The sequence below is a fragment of the Carassius auratus genome, chromosome 40, assembly GCF_003368295.1.
Source record: "Carassius auratus strain Wakin chromosome 40, ASM336829v1, whole genome shotgun sequence".
NCBI lineage: Eukaryota > Metazoa > Chordata > Actinopteri > Cypriniformes > Cyprinidae > Carassius > Carassius auratus.
In genome coordinates this window covers 11957480-11978831 of record NC_039282.1, presented here as the reverse complement: position 1 = coordinate 11978831, position 21352 = coordinate 11957480, and the positions used below count along the sequence as shown (strand labels likewise).

Genomic DNA, 21352 nt, shown 5'->3' with positions numbered 1-21352 from the left:
GATTATCTGATCGTGCTTCTCCCGAACTTTGTTAATAAAACCACATTTCACGAGTTCACCCTTACATCTAATCTGAAGGCAAATAGTAGGCATATTTTGGCGTGCTGTCCTGGGGGAGGGGTCCGGGCCCGGAGCATAGCCCGAACCCAAATAACTCCCCAAAGAAGCTTAAAGCCATAGGACAGCAGCCAGAGAGATAAAATTTAGTTGCCCCCCAAAATATGCGTGTTGGGAAGAAAATGCAGAGCGACCTGGAGAGCCCGTGCAGTGTTCGACGAGAGCTGCGGCTCGCAACGTCTTACCAGCGAGCCCTCCATGCCGCTTATGGGAGGAGCACAATGCCAGATATCAAGAAATGAGGGACTCTTGCTGCCTCCGAAGGGAGCTGCGGCTCTGCTGCACCGGAAGGGAGAGTCCCTCTTGCGGCGGAGTACGAGGCGCGGTTTGTTGCATCTGATGGAGGGCTCTCACTGCGACTGAAGGGAGCCAGCGACTGTATCCCATCGGGAGGGAGATCCCTGGCCGCCATAGAGTATGCAACATAACTCGGACGGGGGGTTCACACTGCGACCGAAGGGAGCCGTGGGTCTGCTGCACCAGAAGGGAGAGCCCCGTCAGATGCTAAATAGGCAATGAGATTGGAGCCGCGGTTTGGCGCGTCGGATGAAGGGCTCCTAATGCAACCGAAGGGAGCCAGCGGCTGTACCCCATCGGGAGGGAGATCCCTAGCCATCGTGGAGCATGCAACATAACTCAGATGGGGGGTTCACACTGCGACCGAAGGGAGCTGTGGGTCTGCTGCACCGGAAGAGGAGCCCTAGTCCGATGCTGAGAAGGCAAAGAGACGCGACTGTTGGAGGGACTCCCGCTGCATCCGAAGGGAGCTGCGGCTCTGCTGCACCGGAAGGGGGAGTCCCCCATTGCGGGTTTATGGAGGCACGGTTTTTTGCCTCTGAGGGTTCTCCCAGCCTCCGTAGGGGGTTCGCAACTCTGCAGCAGGAGTGCTGCCCCGGAGGGGAGAGCCCTGATTGATGCTAACTAGAATACGACTGTTGGAGGGACTTTTGCTGCGTCCGAAGGGAGCTGCAGCTCTGCTGCACCGGAAAGGCGAGTCCCCCTTGCGAAGCGAGGCATGGCTTGATGCGTCTGATGGAGGGCTCTCACTGCGACCGAAGGGAGCCAGCAGCTCTATTCCCCCGGGAGGGAGAACCCTATCCGCCCTTGAGCATGCAACATAACTCAGACGGGGGGTTCACCCTGCGACCGAAGGGAGCCGTGGGTCTGCTGCACCGGAAGGGAGAGCCCCATCAGATGCAGAATAGGCAAGAAGATTCGAGGAACGGTTTGATGCATCGGATGGAGGGCTCCTGCTGCGACCGAAGGGAGCCAGCGGCTGTGTTCCCCAGGGAGGGAGATCCCGGTCCGCCCTTGAGCATGCAACATAACTCAGACGGGGGGTTCACCCTGCGACCGAAGGGAGCCGTGGGTCTGCTGCACCGGTAGGGGAGCCCCGTCCGATACGGAGTAGGCAAGAAAACGCGACTGATGGAGGGACTCTCGCTGCGTCCGAAGGGAGCTGCGGCTCTGCTGCACCGGAAGGGAGAGTCCCCCTTGCGACTGTATAAGCGGCTTAATTTGATGCATCGGATGGAGGGCTGTCACAACGACCGAAGGGGGCCTGTGGCTCTGCTGCACCGGGAGGGATACCCCCATCTGCCGCTGAGCGCGCAGCGCAACTCAATGACAGATGAAAGGCTCACACTGCGACCGAAGGGAGCCACTGCCCAGCTGCACCGGAAGGGAGAGCCCTGTCCGATGCTGAAATAGGCAAGGAGATTGTAACGATGGCTGGAGGGCCCTTACTTTGGCCGAAGAAACGATAACTGAGAGGCTTCTATTATTCAAGTACACAACATGATTTAAGGAGGAATATATAAATTTTTTTTTTTTTTTTTTTTTTAAATGTCTGATGAACAACAACCGAGGGCATCTATCGGATTATGTGAGAGGCCCCTTTTGAGCTGCTTAAGATTAGGGCTGAAACGATTCCTCGAGTAACGCGATTACAAAAAATGATGTAGGCAAATTCCTCTGCTTCGAAGCCTCTTTTAATTTATTCTAAATCTCACGTCGGGTTCTTTCGCAATTTTTTTTTTTTTTTTTTGAATGAATTAATCAAAATAGGTAATTGCACTTACATCCGATTCACGAATTAATATCTCTAAATATTAAGACGGAACAGTGTTTAAATGTAAATCCTGCATGTTCTGTGTGTCTCTGTTAATGAATGGAGCAGGAGCGCGACTTCCTTTTTCACACACACACTGAAGCGCGCATTACTCTCACGGTAATTTCTGCGTCTGCTGTCTCACTAAATGAGGACTTGAACACATGAACAACATCTCCAGAACTGCTCTGACAGTCAGTTCATGAGCATTTGACTTTAAGTAAAACTAGCGTCACATCACATCCACGGAACTGAAAAGGTACGTCAACCCGACTAAATAAAGGTCCGGGATCCTGACATTTTATCCTACCCATCAGATTTACTGTGCATGCGCACATCAGTATAATTAAGCAACAACACATTTTGTTACTCGATTAATTTTTTTTTTTTTTTTTTATTTATTTTTTTTTTTTTTAAACCAGAGTCGTTGATGAAATGAGGGTCCATCGTGAATTTAGATTGGGCGTTCCGGAGTTAGACAAAAGCGAGCCTGATGAGGTTGAATTGGAGAATGGACATAAAATATATATTTTTATTTATTTATTTATTTATTTATTTATTTTTGAGGCTCTTGCGGCAGCGAGAATTGCGGCAGTAGGGAAGGATGGAAAGGGCTCCTGCGGGAGCAGACACTGCTATGGCAGTGGTGAAATATAGGTAGAGGCTCCTGCGGGAGAAGACACTGCTGCGGCAGTGGTGAAATATAGGTAGAGGCTCCTGCGGGAGCAGACACTGCTGCGGCAGTGGTGAAATATAGGTAGAGGCTCCTGCGGAAGCGGAGACTGCTGCGGCAGTGAGGAAAAAACAGAAAAGGCTCCTGCAGGAGCGGACAATACTGCGGCGGTGGGGAGATATAGAGAAGGCTCCTGCGGGAGCGGGCAATGCTGCGGCGGTGGGGAGATACAGAGAAAGCTCCTGCGGAAGGATGGCTGAAGTGAGGATTGACCATTACAGATAGATAGGGCATGTTAGGAGAGTTAGCTATGGTAGATTAGGAGTTTTAGTGAAAGGGGATGAGCTGGCGTTAGAGGGGTTGGCTGAAGAGGGTTCGAGATAGATATATAAATAAATAAAATAATCGGCCTGACCAATAATAGGTCTTGGTACCCTCTGCCTTCTGGCAAATCTGGAGCTGGAGGCCACTGAACAGAAAAATGGTTAGTAGCATGAGGGAGAGGAAGAGTTAAGGGCGCGTTTACGAATGGAGGCGGCCTCACGTTTGCTTCAGCTGCTGTAGCTGTGAGTCGTGGGAAGGGGCTGGGGTGTGTGATGTCTTGAAGAACCTGTGTAGCCTGCACTGCTAGCAGAAGTAACAGGATGGAAATACTGAGATGTGCAGGCCCGTGTTGCAAGTAAAAGTAGCTTCATGCTTGCTTTGGCTGCTGTAGTTGTTGGCTGATTTGACAATTGCTCAAACCTTGTCTGAATTAATACGGTCCTGTTGGAAAAGCATCTTTTCCTCTTGTTTTGGCCTTCGGGCCCTTTTAAACAGCCTCCGGAGCAGATAAATTTGGGATGCTGTTTTCCTGTTGTAGTATGGACTGTGAAAATAGAGGCTTTGAAACAATGTAGCATGTTTAGTTTTATAAACCATTGTACCAATAGACATGTCTATAGCAGTAACGTTAATTGCAGTAATTCAAATTCAAGCCGTTTCTAAAGACATTTACTTTGCATGCTTTTCATATAACAGTCCTAAAAAGATGATAGAAAATTTACTCACACTTGTTGTTCTGCAGCCAAACACGAGGCAGTAGCGTGAAAAATTCTGAATAATCATGCCAGTAAATGGTGAAATATGTCCCTAAATAATTGATCCTGCCGGAATAATTGCATGAAACTTATGTCTGTATCATCTCAGTGAGGTTTAAACATGCACAGTAAAGCAAATGTAATGTCTTTAGAAATTTCGGTGTGGATGACAACTCTGCAAAAAGCCTTTGCTTCGTGGTTAAAAAGTGGCATCGTCATCGGACAGAGTTAAGTCATAACGCCGTTTAACAAATTTTGGCGTCTTCATAAGCGCATTCTATATATAACGTCTATTTAAATTGTTCAGATGAGCAAATCACGAGGTTTTCTTGCATGATTAGCATTTTTATTGTTTGGTCAGACGGTTCATATCTTGATCTATATATTCACGTTCATAAATCGGGGATTAAACGTGGAATTTATCTTTTGTATGCTAAATATGTAAACAATATGTGCACAGTACCTATAACTGCGCTTTACATTTTGCAAGATTGACATGCTAAATGGCTAACTGACCCGGTTTACTCTCATCTTAACAAAATTGATAAGAGTTCCTTGCGTTTACGAACGACATGTATCTGTTTAATCAACTCGACATGTATACCGGTTTAGTCCTTTCGTTCACGAATGAGAGCTCTCGATCTCTGAGACTCATATGAAACTCGCTCATTGTGGATGACAACTCTGAAAAATTCTTCATGAATGAGTGTAAACCGAGAACGATTCGTTCGCCTAGAAGATTCATTCGAAAAAACGATTCTTTCACGAACGACATGCCACTACAACAACGCACGGTCTTCGCCGCTAGTGGAGGCAGCATCGAACTGCGACACGGCTGAAAAAGCGAGAGAGGTTTACTGCGGGGAGAACTGGAGCACGGCTGCGATCCAGCATTATAATAGAGCCCGGTCCTGGCGAGAAAATCGTGTTGCCGAGTGAGGCGAGCTCAAGGATTTGCACGAGCTTTTGGCCACAACGTGTGGCTTGGCGAGAAGAGCAGCTGACCGATGACGCTTGTTGGTGTTCGGCGGATAGATATCTTCGTCGGAAGGAAGATTGGGCCTGTGATAAGAAGACGGACAGCGCGAACCGAATGCTGACAGAGCGAACCGAATGCTGACAGACGGTCTATGCCGAAAAACTGTCGTGGGACAGGAGGTAGGAAGACTGGATATATATACGCGTGCGTGCTATAAGATGATTAGCTAAACGAGATGCACCTGTACCAAATTGGATGATTATCTGATCGTGCTTCTCCCGAACTTTGTTAATAAAACCACATGTTTTCTCATTTTAAGTTGAAAATTGTGTGAATGAATGATTCAGTGACAGTGGGCTGTCAAAATGGCTGATTTTTTTTTTTTTTAGGTAGATACGATCAAAATTCGAATTATAGTCAAATTTAAAACGCATAATTTCAGTTAGGGTGAAGAAAAGCTTTTGGCTTCTCTACTCAGACCACAAGAGGGTGCATCGAACACATCGAACACCGCAGTATTTGTAATTAACAATGCAGCAGCACTCCATCTAGTGGCTTCAACTGCATAGTCTAACAAAAACATAAAAATGCAATGACACTTACATTGTCATAGCATCTCATGCACCACTGATAAGGCTGCCTCCTTAACGCACACCTAAAATTCGAATGTGGAATTTTAATTAACTTTTTATATTCGAAATTCTTTTTTTTTTTTTTTCAGCTGACCGTCAGTCAAACTAGATCTAAAATAAAACATTTAAAGGGGGGGTGAAATGCTATTTCATGCATACTGAGTTTTTTACACTGTTAAAGAGTTGGATTCCCATGCTAAACATGGACAAAGTTTCAAAAATTAAGTTGTACGTTTGAAGGAGTATTTCTGTTCCAAAAATACTCCTTCCGGTTTGTCACAAGTTTCGGAAAGTTTTTTTCGAGTATGGCTCTGTGTGACGTTAGATGAAACGGAATTTCCTTATATGGGTCCTAAGGCACTTCTGCCGGAAGAGCGTGCGCTCCTGTATAGCAGAGCACTGAGAGAGCACAGGCATTCACGGATCAGAGCGAGAGGGTCACGAAATGTCACAAAAGAAGTGTGTTTTTGGTTGCCAGGGCAAGACAACCCTGCACAGATTACCAAAAGAGAAACAGTATTGAGGGACCAGTGGATGGAGTTTATTTTTACAGAGCATAAACAGAGTTGTGCAAGTGTTTTTGTTTGTTCCCTGCATTTCAAAGATGCGTGCTTTACATCGTTTATTTCTTAAGGATAATGCAGTCCCAACGGAAAAGGGTCACGATCGTGTGTTGGAACCGCATGCGGTGAGTAAAACTGCTTCAAATATCTCTGTGTTGTGAACTTAGTTATCGGCGCGTAAGCACATCAAGTAAACAACATGCGATGTTGTCATCAAACTGCACTTTCCACATGTACAGCTTTAAAAAAAAAAAAAGACGACAAAGTGGAACTTAGTCATTTTCCAAAACCGCTAAGCAAATATATACAGTTTCAGTACATACCACATAGAGACGTCGTTGCTGATGCTGCTTTTGTTAAATTTCAGCCTCTGGATCTGATTCTGGATCATAAATATACGCTGAATCTGACTGTTAGCCATGGTTTGTTTTGTTTGGTTTTGTCCTCACGGTGTCACAGCTTCGCTCTCAACACAAAAGCCTACTGGCGCTCGTGATTCTTTAGCTCCGCCCACACGTCACGCCTCCAGTCGGTCGTGTTTTTCCGGGAAAAATCGGTACAGACTATCTGTGTCTTATGAATATAATAAAACTAAAGACTTTTTGGAGTTATGAAGGATGCAGTACTACTCTATAGGTAATCAAGATTAGCAGGATATTGAGTGAAAACGAGCATTTCACCCCCCCTTTAATTTACAAGTGACCATTAAGAATTGTAAGAGTCATAGATCAGAGTCACAGCTGTTATTGAACTGAACTGAATCAACATTGAGCTGATTCGAGCTGAATAACGACACTGCTGTCTTCAGTAGTGTTGAACTTGTTTGATAATGAATGACAGTGAACTTTACACTCTTATTGAACTAAACTGAACCAACACTGAACTGCCTGGAACTGAATAATGACACTATAGTTTTGCTATGGCAGAATTTTTTATTTGCCTCATTGAGTTTGCACCATTGATTCTGCTGAATACTGTGAAGTTGCTTTGAAACAATAAAGTACTTTACAAATAAAGGTGACTTGACTTGACTGACTTAATGATGTGCTGACCCTCTTATGCTGACCATGAGTAGAGCCATCTGTCATCTGTGCTGACTGCTACTCTTCTGTTGATTTAAAATGCCCACAGTGTTTAAGTTTATGAAGCCTGCATGCTCCGGTAATAAAAGCCTTTTTCCACCTGAAAACTTGTAATGCTTCAATAAAACATGTGTGTGATTAGCATATACTGTGGTACTCAAAATGTACGTGACCTTTGCTAAGAGCAGTCTAGCAGCAACAGTCATCTGAAGTGCAATGTTAAGAGCATGACCAGACAAAATTGCAACCACAAGTCTGTCGGGTTGGATCAGACGGGCCTACAGCGAAAATTACTCAGACGATAGACACATACGGTCTAAACAGATGTGCTTCAACAGATGCTTCTTAGCTATAATGCAGGGGGAAAAGTTCTCATCATTTTCAAAATAAATGAATAAAATAATGATAAAGGTCAAATTATCTGATATTTTTGACCTTACTGACATTTTAATATAATTTTAAAAAGAGTATACGTATTATGGAAACGATGTAATGTACTGTAAATATTAAATGCAATTAGTTGCATTAAACAGAAATAAAGACTACTTCTTTTTTACCCATTTAAGTATGACTGAAGTACATCTTTTATTTTATAATTACTTCTGTTTTGTTTGAAATATTATTTAGAGTATGCATTAGCATTAATGGTGAACTAAAATATACTTTCATGTCATTTTTTTTTTTGGGGGGGAGGGGGGGTCATGTATTTGAATATATTTTTAATTACACATTTGTAATGAAGAAGCTGCAGTTTAGTACATTTAAAAATGTGAACTTTAAATGTAACATCAAATAACACACTAAATAAAACATTACTTCAAAGTGCACTTTTTAAGTGTACTTAAGAAACATAGTTATGAAATAACTAAGTATAGTGAAGTATTGTTATTTCTTGAGGAATTAACCTTCATGTCCCTTACACACTCGTAATGATGATCCATTGAGAACCAAATGCAATTTACAGTTTGATATCACAGCAGAAAAACAAATAAAATATTTTCCAAAAACAAACCAACAACCAAACAAACAACCAAACTACAAAAGATGGACAGACAGAGAGACCGACTGATAGATAGATAGATAGATAGATAGATAGATAGATAGATAGATAGATAGATAGATAGATAGATAGATAGATAGATATGAATATTTAAATAATCTTTTTACATTTACAACAAACTAATTATGTTTGACATTTACTTCAATTTTAAACAATATATTGAAAATTATTCTGAATGCATATTATGAAAATATACAATCAAATTTGTATTTGTATTTCCATAATATATTTTTGGAAATCAGATAATAATAATTTTTAAGTTTGTGCTAACTAAATTGTATATTATTTCAGTTTATTTTTAAGACGCATCACCATTATATAAAATCTAAAGTCAAACTTAAATATTTCATTTTTTATTTAGTAAATAAACATTTTTTCTTACCCCATGTTTGCGTTGGTCGGTTTGTCAACAACTTACTGTAGGTGTTATGCAGAACATTCATTTACACGTTGACTGAGTGAGGAGGAACGAAGCCGTGAGATGCTCCTCCTCTTTTGTTTTGTTTTCTTTTTTTCTTTCCTTTTCTCACGGTTAATCTATCAACTCTGTCAGTCTTACCATTCTACCTCCACAGCGTGCGGGAGCATGAAGAGAGTCTGCGCGTTTCTGTTGGTTTGTTTTCAAGCGAAATGAACTCTACTCGAAAATTGTTTTGCGAGTGAAACCAGTGGCTGGCCAGAACAGAACGAGCAAACTAATAACTAAACTAACATCTGTTTATGAAATAAACGAGAGAACTATACTGAAGAAACGGAACCCCGAAGAACCTTCGCTTTAAATATTATGTTTGGAGTGACGGAAATAACCCATCTCTGCTGGTCGATGAGTGCTGTGTTCGGGAGCGATGTCCGCGCGCAGCAGTGATGGACGCTCCGTGGACAGGTGCGTACTGACTGTGATGCAATACTGATGCTTAATTGCCATGACAGCTTAGTTATTATGAAATAATTGCAGTTTGATTCATTTGTCCAGCAAAACAACATCTGTACTACACTGTGACAAATGATACATAAATCATGACAAACATTATAAATTAAAATCATACAATTATTGTACACACTTGTCTCTACAACTTCTAGATGTAGATTAGGGTATATAAAGTCCGAGAGATTTTTCATTTTAAACAACAAATAAAGCATATCCTTACAAAACGCATTATCTTTTTGAGTGAAAAGTTCAATTGAAAAAATATATTTTAATTTTATATATATATATATATATATATATATATATATATATATGTATATATATCATTTTCTTCAGCATGATTATTTGAGCATGGTCCAAAGAGCATCTGATGCTTCAGTCTAAACAAAAACAAAAAAACAAACTTTTATTTTTATTTTATTTGTATGAATAAAAATCCAAATATTTGTTTACTTCAAGGCTTGAATCAAATCCAAAAAATAATTTAAAATCCCATTTTATCCTCGCTGTACATTACATACAAAACTAATGTACTGTAAATTATCGCCACACCCAATGCTATCTCACGACCAATTCGTACGTATTTTACGAGGTGGCTTATTCGCACGAATTTATACGACCCCAGTGATGGTTAGGTTTAGGGGCAAGGTTAAGTGTAGGTCATTTCTTACAAATTCATACGAATTGTGCAACTCGTAAAATATGTACGATTTGGCAACAATCGAATGAAATTGTACGAGTGTGGTCGTACAAATTCGTACGAATAAGCCACCTTGTGAAAAATGTATGAATTGCCATGAGATCGGGTTGCCACACCACAATGCTTAAAGTAATATTGTGCAATTGTAACTTCAAGGAGCAGTTTCTATCTGAGGTGACCATTAAAGATGTATTATTTTTTTTTGCAACAGAAAGGGCTCAGGTTTATTTACTCATAAAATGCATATAAAATTTTTGTCCAAACAAATGCTCTCTAAAATGAGGATACCCTTTCTCTGTAAACCCATCTGTCACTAACAGTCAGTAGCTGTGAAACCAACAGGATATTTAAAACAGTTGAACATTAGCTGCCACGATTTCCTGTTTTAATATGAACTACACAGGAGAAGAAAACAGTGCTCATAGCGTGCTTTCATGGGGTCATTAAGCAACTATGGGTGGGTCTGTGATAGATATTAGATTCTGAAGAAATGTTTTCTATTTTTACAGATCTTCAAAGAAAGGGAACTGCAAGTCTTTCACAATAGATAAAGTCACCGTTGCCCGATCCCTGTGCCTGGGCTCAGGGTTCAAGGGCGAGACCATATGAACATGCTTTCAAACAAGTCATGCGAGAACATCACTAATATCGACGTGAATGGGAGTCCGGTGATGAGTGCTGTGATGTTCATCGCTGGGGTGGTTGGCAACCTGATGGCTTTGGCTATCCTGGGAGCGCACCAGAAGGAGCGTCACACCAAGTCCTCGGTCTTCTGCATTCTCGTGACAGGCCTGGCTTTGACAGATCTGCTGGGAACATGTTTACTCAGTCCGCCGGTTTTCATTTGCTATGCCCAAAGAAAATCCCTGGTGGGTCTCACGGGAGACAGGTGGCTGTGTGGACTCTTCGCCTTCGCCATGACCTTCTTTGGCCTGGCCTCTATGCTCATACTGTGTGCCATGGCGGTGGAGCGGTGCCTCGCCATCAGTCACCCATATTTCTACTCTAAACACGTGCGACGCAGCTTCGCCAAGATCGTCCTCATCCTCATCTATCTCTTTACCTTCATGTTCTGCTTGCTGCCATTCTTTGGATTCGGGCGGCACAAGCAGTACTGTCCGGGCACATGGTGCTTCATCAAGATGGAGGCAGAAGGAGAGGGTGAGGATGAGGAGAGGAGAACGCTGACCTTCTCGGTGTCCTACTCTGTGCTCATGGCGTTGCTCATCTCTGTTGTGTTCTTGTGCAACGGTTCGGTCATCGTCAGCCTATGCCGCATGCACCGGAGCCAGCTGATACGTCGGGGTTCGGTTCTGTCGGTTGGACGTAAGAAGAGGCTGAGCACCTTGTTCGGACAGGGAGAAGAGGAAATGGACCACTTACTGCTGCTGGCCTGCATGACCTTCATCTTCGTCATTTGCTCCTTGCCTCTGACTGTGAGTATGGGACATTTTCTAGTTCTTTATATCACTGTTTTCCAGACATTTTTACTTCTCCAAACACTGATTTCACAACAGTTCTGGTCCTCTTTATTGTCTTGGCCAAGTGCTTTCCAAGGGCACGGATCATTTATATAACAGTCCAGAATATGTGAGTGGTATGAGCTCTTATTTTCTCTAGAGTGAGTAAACCAACAGTGATAGTTTAGGAAATCTTTCCGTCCTGTGAGGCTTTACAGCACTCATAGTCCAAAAGTTTGCAATATTGTGCCATTAAGCTTTTATGTCAGAAACCACACAAGAGCATGATGAGCAACGCTAATTTAAGTTCCTTGTTCTTGATGTCATCCTCTGGTTGGTGAAAACTGAGCTTTTCGAAACTTTGATTCAACTGAACCAATTGACCACAAAATGATTCAGTTGTCTCGAAGCTCTTAAAACTCCCACTGGTTAAATATGGAATTACATTTGTTTCAATAATAATGAACGAAACTTCTTAAAACTGAACGTAACTTTTTCAGAAACTATCAAAAATAGGCTATTACAAAATAAAAAACACTATAAAAATGAAAAGAAATAAATAAATGAACTCAGTCGCACATATTTAACAGGCTCTTCAAATATGCTTCATTCTTTGTTAATGTTTTTCAAAGATTTGTTTTTGCTAATCGTGGATTCTAAATTCATTGCCACAGATTTCGCTTACGATTCCGCTTCCCCAGCCCTTTGTCGTCATTTTAAATGGCTGCAGTAGATTGGAAAAAGCCAAGCTTGAACTGTAATTGCTTTTAAAACAAATGATTCTGCTTTAAAAGGTCATGTAGACTATCTTTGCAGTTTGGAGGCAAATTATTCACAGTTGTTTAATCTAAGCTCTCAGAGTTCAAGATCTCCTTAAGAAACAAACGTTTGCCTTTAAAATACCTCATGCTTATACATGTATAACACATTAGCTGTACTCATCATTTATTTTTACAAAATTTACTAAACAAAAAGTTTGCATTTGACAAATCAGCCAACTGCAGTGACACATAGCGCATAATTTGCATTCTTTAACCCATTCATGTAGGTTTGGTTGTAGAGTTGCCTGTAGCAATCACGGGGCGTGTGCGTGCTGCGGGGGAGCTGGGACATGTACAGTATTATGTAACAAAGGCTATTATTTTTTGGATTGTATTCCCCAATACCTGTTGATGTGTTATTTATGAATTGCCGGTGTTGGCTTTAACAAACTTGACAACCCTGGAAGACTGGATTAGACTAACCCTGTTTTCTCTCTGTACCAGTTTAAAATAGATAAAATGCATTAAAACTGTGTGTTTACTTCATAATCAATCGCACTATGGGCCAGATTTACTTACAGATTGTGTCATTGCAAAGCCTTTTGGCATTTAAAAACTACTGTCAGGATTTACTAAAGACACGTGATTAAAATTTTGCAATGAAAAGAGTTATATTTTTGACTGACCTTAATGAATATGCATATGCAACATAACCACTTTATACTTGACATGACTTCATGGTTGCTAATTTAGAAGATTGCATTAGTACAGAATTTTCCACTCCCGTTAGAGCTTCTATGGGATTACAGTCTCATGCTAATTTGCCGTTTTGTAAATCTGTCCCTAATGCATTACATTGAAAGTCCACTTTATGTGCTCTCTCTCTCACTTGTATTTTGTATATTTGTCGTGACCTCCCAGCTATTTTGTACACTTCAGTTTACAGTCTCTGCAGTATATTGAAAGATGATAGATGACACTAATGGTATTCTCTTTGTCTCATGAGATGCTCTGTTTTTTGTCTGGAAATAAACATGAGATACTTTATCCAAAGCAAATAGTTTACACAACCAATCCATTGTGGCTTTTTTCCATACACACAGACTCAGAATCACATGTATTTGCACCCATCCAGATGTCATATATAACCTTTGCAACATTAAACTGCAAAGCCTGTCTACATTCAGAACAAGCACTGGGTACAGCTGGACATTTCCTGTGAAAGGCTGCATGCAGAAGCCGATATAAAGGGAAGGAAATGTGTCACAATATCGGGCAAGACCTGGTTCATGTATTTTGCTGATTTAGTAGAAGACAAGTGCAAATGCATATAGGTGTGACCACAAGGAATATTATATATAAGAACATTTTCAGATTTTCAGCTGCAGACGTTTTAGGGGTTGATTTTCACTAAAACTCAAAGATATAAATTTTTTCCCTAATTGCTAGATGAAGCTTCCTTGATCTTTAAAAAAAAAGAAAAGAAAAAAGATAGAATTATTGAATAAATGGAAATGTCATTTTTATTAGTTGCTAATCTGTACTGATTAACCATTTAAGGATTTACTGAGTGAAAAGTGTTAGAATTATAATTGCCTCTCATTTTGTGGCATCATTTCCATCCAAAAAAAAAATAAAAAAATTTGTTGCTATATATATATATATATATATATATATATATATATATATATATATATATATATATATATATATATATATATATATATATATATATATGAGCAATATCACACAAGTAGGAGAACGATATGGCTGTATATCAGCATGGCTGTGATTTGGCCGTGGGTAATTACAGTGTGACGATATAGAGCTATATCGCACAGGTACAAGTGTGATATTGTGTTTATACAACAGTTCAATGGCACAAGTGTGTCAATAAAAAAAGAGACAACAATAGTCTTTTAAAATCCTCTTTTGTGCAAACTACTTCCTTCTGCCAAGGATTCAAATCTCAAACTGACAGTTAAAAGGGGTCACATGATGTGATTTCAAGTCTTTGGAGTGTTACAAGCTTCTTGTGAATAGATAAGATCCCACAAGTTGCATCAGATTGTCATAGCAAAGTCGGAATTTACCCTTTCTTTTTTTTCTTTTTTTTTTTTTGCACATCTAGCCTTATAGGCCACTCTCCCGGGTTCACAAAACTGTCGTCCATGAAATGCGTTGCACAAATTCGAACATCTGGGTTGTGTTGTTATGTTGTAAATACATTTTAACCAACGATTCCTCATTGCATCTACTTTCGGAAGGCCAAATAAAGTGTTTTTGCTTTCGCACAGAAACACACAGCGTCTCCCTGACATGGCTGCATCAACATGCGGTTCCTAAAACCATGCCTTCTTTCTTTGCATGAACATTTGGGCAGCATTACACAAATATTTCCACATTGTGAAGTAAATGTGGGGGCGTGTTTGAATTAGCCATTTTTAGACTGGTCTGGATCAGCCGCCTCTTTTAGATAGAATAAATCCTTTTGTGGAAGACTTTGAGCTTTGTCACTCTGCAGATCTTATACATTCACAAATAATTACATAAAACACTAAAGAAAAGAAAAAACAGAAATCGCCTCTTATGACCCCTTTAAGACTCATCAACGCCCTCCTAAAACATCTAATTTAAACACGCCCCACATGTCTACCTCACTGTGTGTGAAGATTTGCATAACAATGGCCAAACGTTCAGACAAAGAAAGAAGGCATAACTTTTATTCTCGCGGTAGTATTGTTGCTGCCACCTTCGTCATGTCGTGGAGATGCTGTGTTTCGTTGTGAAAGCAAAACTACTTTGTCTGGCCTTCCAAAAGGGAACACAACTAGAAATCAGTGGTTAATTTGTATAACACAGTTCCAGAGCAGTTCAAAACAAATATTCAGTGTATTTTATGGAGGACGAGGACTGTTTCCTGGGAGAGTAGCCTACAGTGCCAGTGTTCTGACAAATAATGCAGACTCACAGCCCTTAAGTATTGTGGCATTGTGAGAGGCTGTGTCATAAAGGGAAGGTATGTACCATCTAGATGGCTTCAGCATGGGGACTACAAACCAAGTTTTTTCCTCTGTTGTAGCTTCTGGCTTTCAGAGCTGAGAATTAAAACAAATAGAATAAACTTGTAGCTGGACCTCAGCCTGGACTCAGTTTGTGAAACAACCCCACACTTTGGTGATACCCGACCTCTCCCAATGCCACAGTACAGGTGCTGGTCATATAATTAGAATGTTTTCAAAAAGTTGATTTATTTCACTAATTCCATTCAAAAAGTGAAACTTGTATATTATATTCATTAATTACAAATAGACTGATATATTTCAAATATAAAAGGAAAATCCCAAATTCAGTATCTCAGAAAATTAGAATATTGTGAAAAGGATCAATATTGAATACATCTGGCTCCACACTCTAATCATCTAATTAACACAAAACACCTGCAAAGGCCTTTAAATGGTCTCTCAGTCTAGTTCAGTAGGCTACACATCATGGGGAAGACTGCTGACTTGACAATTATCCAAAAGACGACCATTGACACCTTGCACAAGGAGGGAAAGACACAAAAGGTCATTGCAAAAGAGGCTGGCTGTTCACAGAGCTCTGTGTCCAAGCACATTATAGGGGGGGTGAAATGCTATTTCATGCATACTGAGTTTTTTACACTGTTAAAGAGTTGGATTCCCATGCTAAACATGGACAAAGTTTAAAAAATTAATTTGTACGTTTGAAGGAGTATTTTTGTTCTAAAAATACTCCTTCTGGTTTGTCACAAGTTTCGGAAAGTTTTTTTCGAGTATGGCTCTGTGTGACGTTAGATGGAGCAGAATTTCCTTATATGGGTCCTAATGCACGTCTGCCGGAAGAGCGCGCGCTCCCGTATAGCAGAGCAATGAGAGGCTGAGCACAGGCATTCACTGATCAGAGCGAGAGCGTCGCGAAAAGTCACAAAAGGAGTGTGTTTTTGGTTGCCAAGGCAAGACAACCCTGCACAGATTACCAAAAAAAAAAAAACAGCATTAAGGGACCAGTGGATGGAGTTTATTTTTACAGAGCATCAGCACAGTTGTGCAAGTGTTTTTGTTTGTTCCCTGCATTTCGAAGATGCTTGTTTTACAAACAAGGCCCAATTTGACGCCGGGTTTGCACATCGTTTATTTCTTAAGGATAATGCAGTCCCAACGAAAAAGGGTCACGATCGTGTGTTGGAACCACATGCGGTGAGTAAAACTGCTTCAAATATCTCTGTGTTGTTAACTTAGCTATCGGCGCGTAAGCACATCAAGTAAACAACATGCGATGTTGTCATCAAACTGCACTTTCCACATGTACAGCTTAAAAAAAAAAAAAAAAAAAAGACAACATAAAGTGGAACTTAGTAATTTTCCAAAACCGCTAAGCAAATATATACAGTTTTAGTACATACCACATAGAGACGTCGTTTGCTGATGCTGCTCTTGTTAAATTTCAGCCTCTGGATCTGTGTCACAGCTTCCAGACGCTCTCAACGCAAAAGCCTACTGGCGCTCGTGATTCTTTAGCTCCGCCCACACGTCACGCCTCCAGCCTGTCATATTTTACCGGGAAAAATCGGTACAGACTATCTTTCTCTTATGAATATAATAAAACTAAAGACTTTTTGGAGTTATGAAGGATGCAGTACTACTCTATAAGTACTCAAGATTAACAGGATATTGAGTGAAAACGAGCATTTCACCCCCCCTTTAATAGAGAGGTGAAGGGAAGGAAAATATTTTTACAAGCAATAGGGATAACTGCACCCTGGAGAGGATTGTAAAACAAAACCCATTCAAAAATGTGGGGGAGATTCAGTGGACTGCTGCTGGAGTCAGTGCTTCAAGAACCACTATGCACAGATGTATGCAAGACATCCGGTTTCAGCTGACGCATTTTATGTCGCATATTAATGGTCTTTTTTTACGATCCAAATGCGATTGCTAAGTGAGTGCTAAGATCACACAATAAAAGTGCTCTCTTTCTAGAGTTAAGTAACTTGTGCATTGTTTTACTTACTTGTTTTTGACACATCCGACCAAACTACAAACTTTTCAGTGATGAACTGGATTATAACTGTAAAATTATGCAGAATTATGCAAAACGTTTGGTGGGCTATGTCTATGGCATTCGCCATACTGAATCATATGTAATTTTGTTTTTATTTTTTAACATATCCATTAGTCATTTCAATTTCAAAAAAGTGTTTATCAATGGATAAATTGTCAGACATTGTTAGTGCATAAATGAAAAAAGTTGGCGTCTGAAGTATTTTAAAAATATTTTATTTTCTAAAGTGTAAAAGTTCCCATAGTATACAGTAAGAAATGTGTGTCTGTAATATGAGCAGTTTTAACAATAACCAAGTCGTGACACTGGGCATTTGCCAAAGGTGATGATATCTGTCACACCACATGGAGCATGAAATAACCTACTGCCTTTGATCACTCTGTCATCTGATTTTAATTTATTGTGTTACTGCTGTCAGGCCTAAATGTTTGCTTAATAAAGATACAGTAGACCTTGAATTCATTTGCACGCAATATTTCAGCACTGTTAATTCATTGCAACTGTAATCCGCCACCTGATTAAAAAGTTTAGGCTCATATATGATTTTTTCCTCTTTTATTGTTTTAGTGTTACTGCGTGACTCTTTATTGTGTACAGAAATGTCACAAAAACAGACAAATTGTGTTTGTGTTCTCTTTAACTTTCAATTACTGAGCATTTAAAGTCCCAGCAAAGGCCTGAAAATTTGGTTCTGACATTTAATTGTACAGAGTTGCTATAATTTCATTTCCTTTTATGAGAAAATAATTCTGACATTAATAAATATCAGGCCATGTGCTCAATCTGTCTCATATTGTTCTGACCATTTTTTTTTTTTTTTTTCGCTTTACAAAAACAGTACATAATTATTCATGTACCAATACTTAAATTAAATATTACTTTCATATGGGCTGATGATGAGTTAAGTATTAAGTAAGTAATGTACTAAAAAAATAACTAAACTTAACTATGACACGTTAATGTGTGAAAACATAACAAAGTGTTAATTAATACATTAGCAAACAAACATAGTCAAGGTGGGCATTATTCACACATGAATTCATATGAATATCGGTTAGCACATGCCTTAACTCATCATTAGTTCATATTAAAGTAATACTTAATTTAGGTATTAGTACATGATTATTAACCATATTATTAATGCTATTGTAAGGCATTACCAAGGAAAAGCCAATAAAATATGACAATGAATCAAACTTTTTTCTTCTTCTTTTTTGGAAATACTGTCAATCACATGCAGTAAGACTAGAAAGATGTATTAAGAAAGTAAGCTGAATCAGTTTTATTGTCATGTTGACCTTGTAAAAATATAAATATTTCAGAATCAGAATCAGAATCAGAATCAGAATGAGCTTTATTGCCAGGTATGTACACATACGAGGAATTTGTTTTCGTGACAGAAGCTCCGCAGTACAACAGAATGACAGCGACAGAACATAAAACACATAATAAAAGAATAAAAAATACAAATAAGTAGATAGTGAATAACAATATACAAATGACAATTGTAGGCAAGTATATTACAAAATGAAGTTATGTATGTACATATATATTGTGTGCAAAATTTAAGTGTATACTAAGTATGTGTGTTTCTGATTCAATGTTGATTTTCACAAAAAAATAATTTTCACTGGGTGCTCTTTTGAATTACAGTGATGCACATGATATATATATATATATATATATATATATATATATATATATATATAATAGAATGACTTAACATTTGAGGCAAAGTCACAAAATGGTATTCTTTGCTCAGGGCCTGCCCTAGCATTTTGGGGGCCCTAGGCAGATTTTCAAAAAGACCCCCCATACCTACAGTTTCACCTAACCACCCGCATCCCATCCCAATGTACAGCCCTACCCCTACCCTACACTGACACCTAATTGTAAAGTTTTACCAATTTATTTTACTCAACATATTTATCTTTCAAGATATAGATAGGGAATATATTTGGGTAGTTGACAAATACACAGTAAAAATGTTATGTTATTATGCATGAGGTATTTATTAACAATTGTACGCTTTTCTTTCTAATTTATAAAAGTTGTAATTTATTGAACATCCTTGAGACCATCACACCATAGGACAATTTTGAGATTTACTCAAGCACTGTAAAAGATTTTGCCACAAACTCAACTAACTGACTTCTCTTTTGTATGATTTCATGAATCTCTTCAGACCTGTTGAATTGTAATTTCAGGCTTTGAGTTTTTAGAATGTTTGACCTCCTATCTGAAGGTTTTTCAACAAATTGATGATTGAAAAAAAAAAAAAAAAACGAACATAAGTTATTTCTTAGTCTTATAAAGTGCAACCATATTCCATAGTCTACTCTCTAAATATTCAAGTCTATGCACAAACAGAAAACAACATTTTCTTCAAGCATGATACAGAGCTAAGAAATGATTATAATAACCACACATCCTATTATAGTCTGCATTCTAATTACAGCTTAGATATTGTATGCAGCCTAATTTTCATGCATCAGAGAGCCACAGCTGCTCTCAAACTGTTGGTATTGAAATTGCATTTGAATGCGCGCACTCATCCTTTTTAGTTTCAAAGGTGCTGTGAACGCATTGCATTCTACATGATTTGTCAGACACTAACAGTGCGTGTCCACAGACGTTTTTAATTCATTCATATGGAAGTGCAGAATGCTTCAGCTCAGACTTCATCTCGCCTTAAGTCACACTTCTGAACATGAGAAATTTGTTCAGATGCTGCAATGGTTATGATATGACGTCATGCTCTGCAGTGTTTATTCAACACATAAACAATAACAATACACCTAAAATGTAAAAACATACACTCTAATCCACTTTCCTACAGCGCTGCAGTTTTTTTTTTTTAGATAGGAGGTCATGCTGTGACGTATCGATCGAACGTATCGTTGGTCACATGGTGTCACGTGATGCAAATTCGCAGGCCAGAGTTCACCAAGTTTGAACTGTGGTATGCAGCAAAATATGAAAACTTTCCACATGGCCTTGCATTTCCGGTCTGATGCTTTTCCATGCATATGAATGGAAGTCAATGGAATAAAAAGTAGTGTGAACATCGCTTTACTCCCGTGATTGCTGTCTGAACTCCTGACACAGGGTCCCCTGGTGGCCCCGGGGACCCTATGCAGCTTCTTATATCGCTTATTAGGGAGGGCCTGCACTACATTGTTTATCAAATAAAATAAATAAATAAATATATGATCTGCCTCAATTGAGTACATACATAATTTTTTATGCATTTTAAGATCTCGTGCACATCTTGGTATTTCCATGCTGCGTTTTTTTTTAATGCAATGTCCTGAAATTCACACAAAATTACAACGATGGAAACATTGTTACTGTAACCCTATATCAAAACATAGAAACAAGTAGTAATTGTATTTTGTGTTAATCAACATTATCCTGCAAGTGCTTTCATTTGTAGTGTTAATAACTTATATTCAACCAGGAATATTCCTTTAAGGTCAACATACATCATAATTGATTCTATTTACTTTTAATGGGTTTACGGTGATTGTATACATGATGGGAATGTCTTTACAGCTCAGATAATGCTGTGTAACCCTTTTATTAAAGGGTTAGTTCAACCAAAAAATTTAATTAAGCTATAAATTACTCATGCTGAGGTCATCCATGTATATGACTTTCTTCTTTCAAATGAATCCAGTTGGAGTTAATAAAACAATGTCTTTGGTCTTACAAGCTGTTTAATTGCACTCAGCGGGTGTTGTACTGCATCAGTTTTTGAGAAGTTTAATAAAAAGCACAATCCATTAAAAAAAGTGCCTCACGCTGCTCTGATGGGTAAACAAAGACCTCCTTTGATGCATTGATGTGTTTTGTAAAAAATCCATATTCAAAATGTAATAATCACTTTAATCTAGCTTGCGATCACTGTTATAAAAGAAGCAGTTCTGGTGGAATGAAGTATGATGTCAGCACTGTGCATATGCTGCTCAGAAGTGATGCACACGGAAATGCAGAGAAGAAATAAAAACAAGTACAAACCAAGTATTTGCTTAATTTACTCCTGGTAACAAATGTTAGTTTTCACGAGACTCACTGGCACATGCACAATGCTGACCTCCAGACGTCATGCTTCCAGAACGGC

At 39.3% G+C, this 21352-nt stretch overlaps 1 protein-coding gene across 1 annotated transcript in view; it reads left to right on the top strand.

The window, feature by feature from the left end:
- The first annotated feature begins 8622 nt into the window (after positions 1 to 8622).
- LOC113058581 (prostacyclin receptor-like) overlaps positions 8623 to 21352 on the top strand; it is a 33880-nt gene continuing 21150 nt past the window's right edge. The window contains exons 1-2 of the mRNA XM_026226608.1: positions 8623 to 9178; positions 10433 to 11359. Coding sequence (XP_026082393.1) covers positions 10529 to 11359 — 831 coding nt within the window. The 5' untranslated portion in view covers positions 8623 to 9178; positions 10433 to 10528. The remainder of the gene's footprint in view (positions 9179 to 10432; positions 11360 to 21352) is intronic.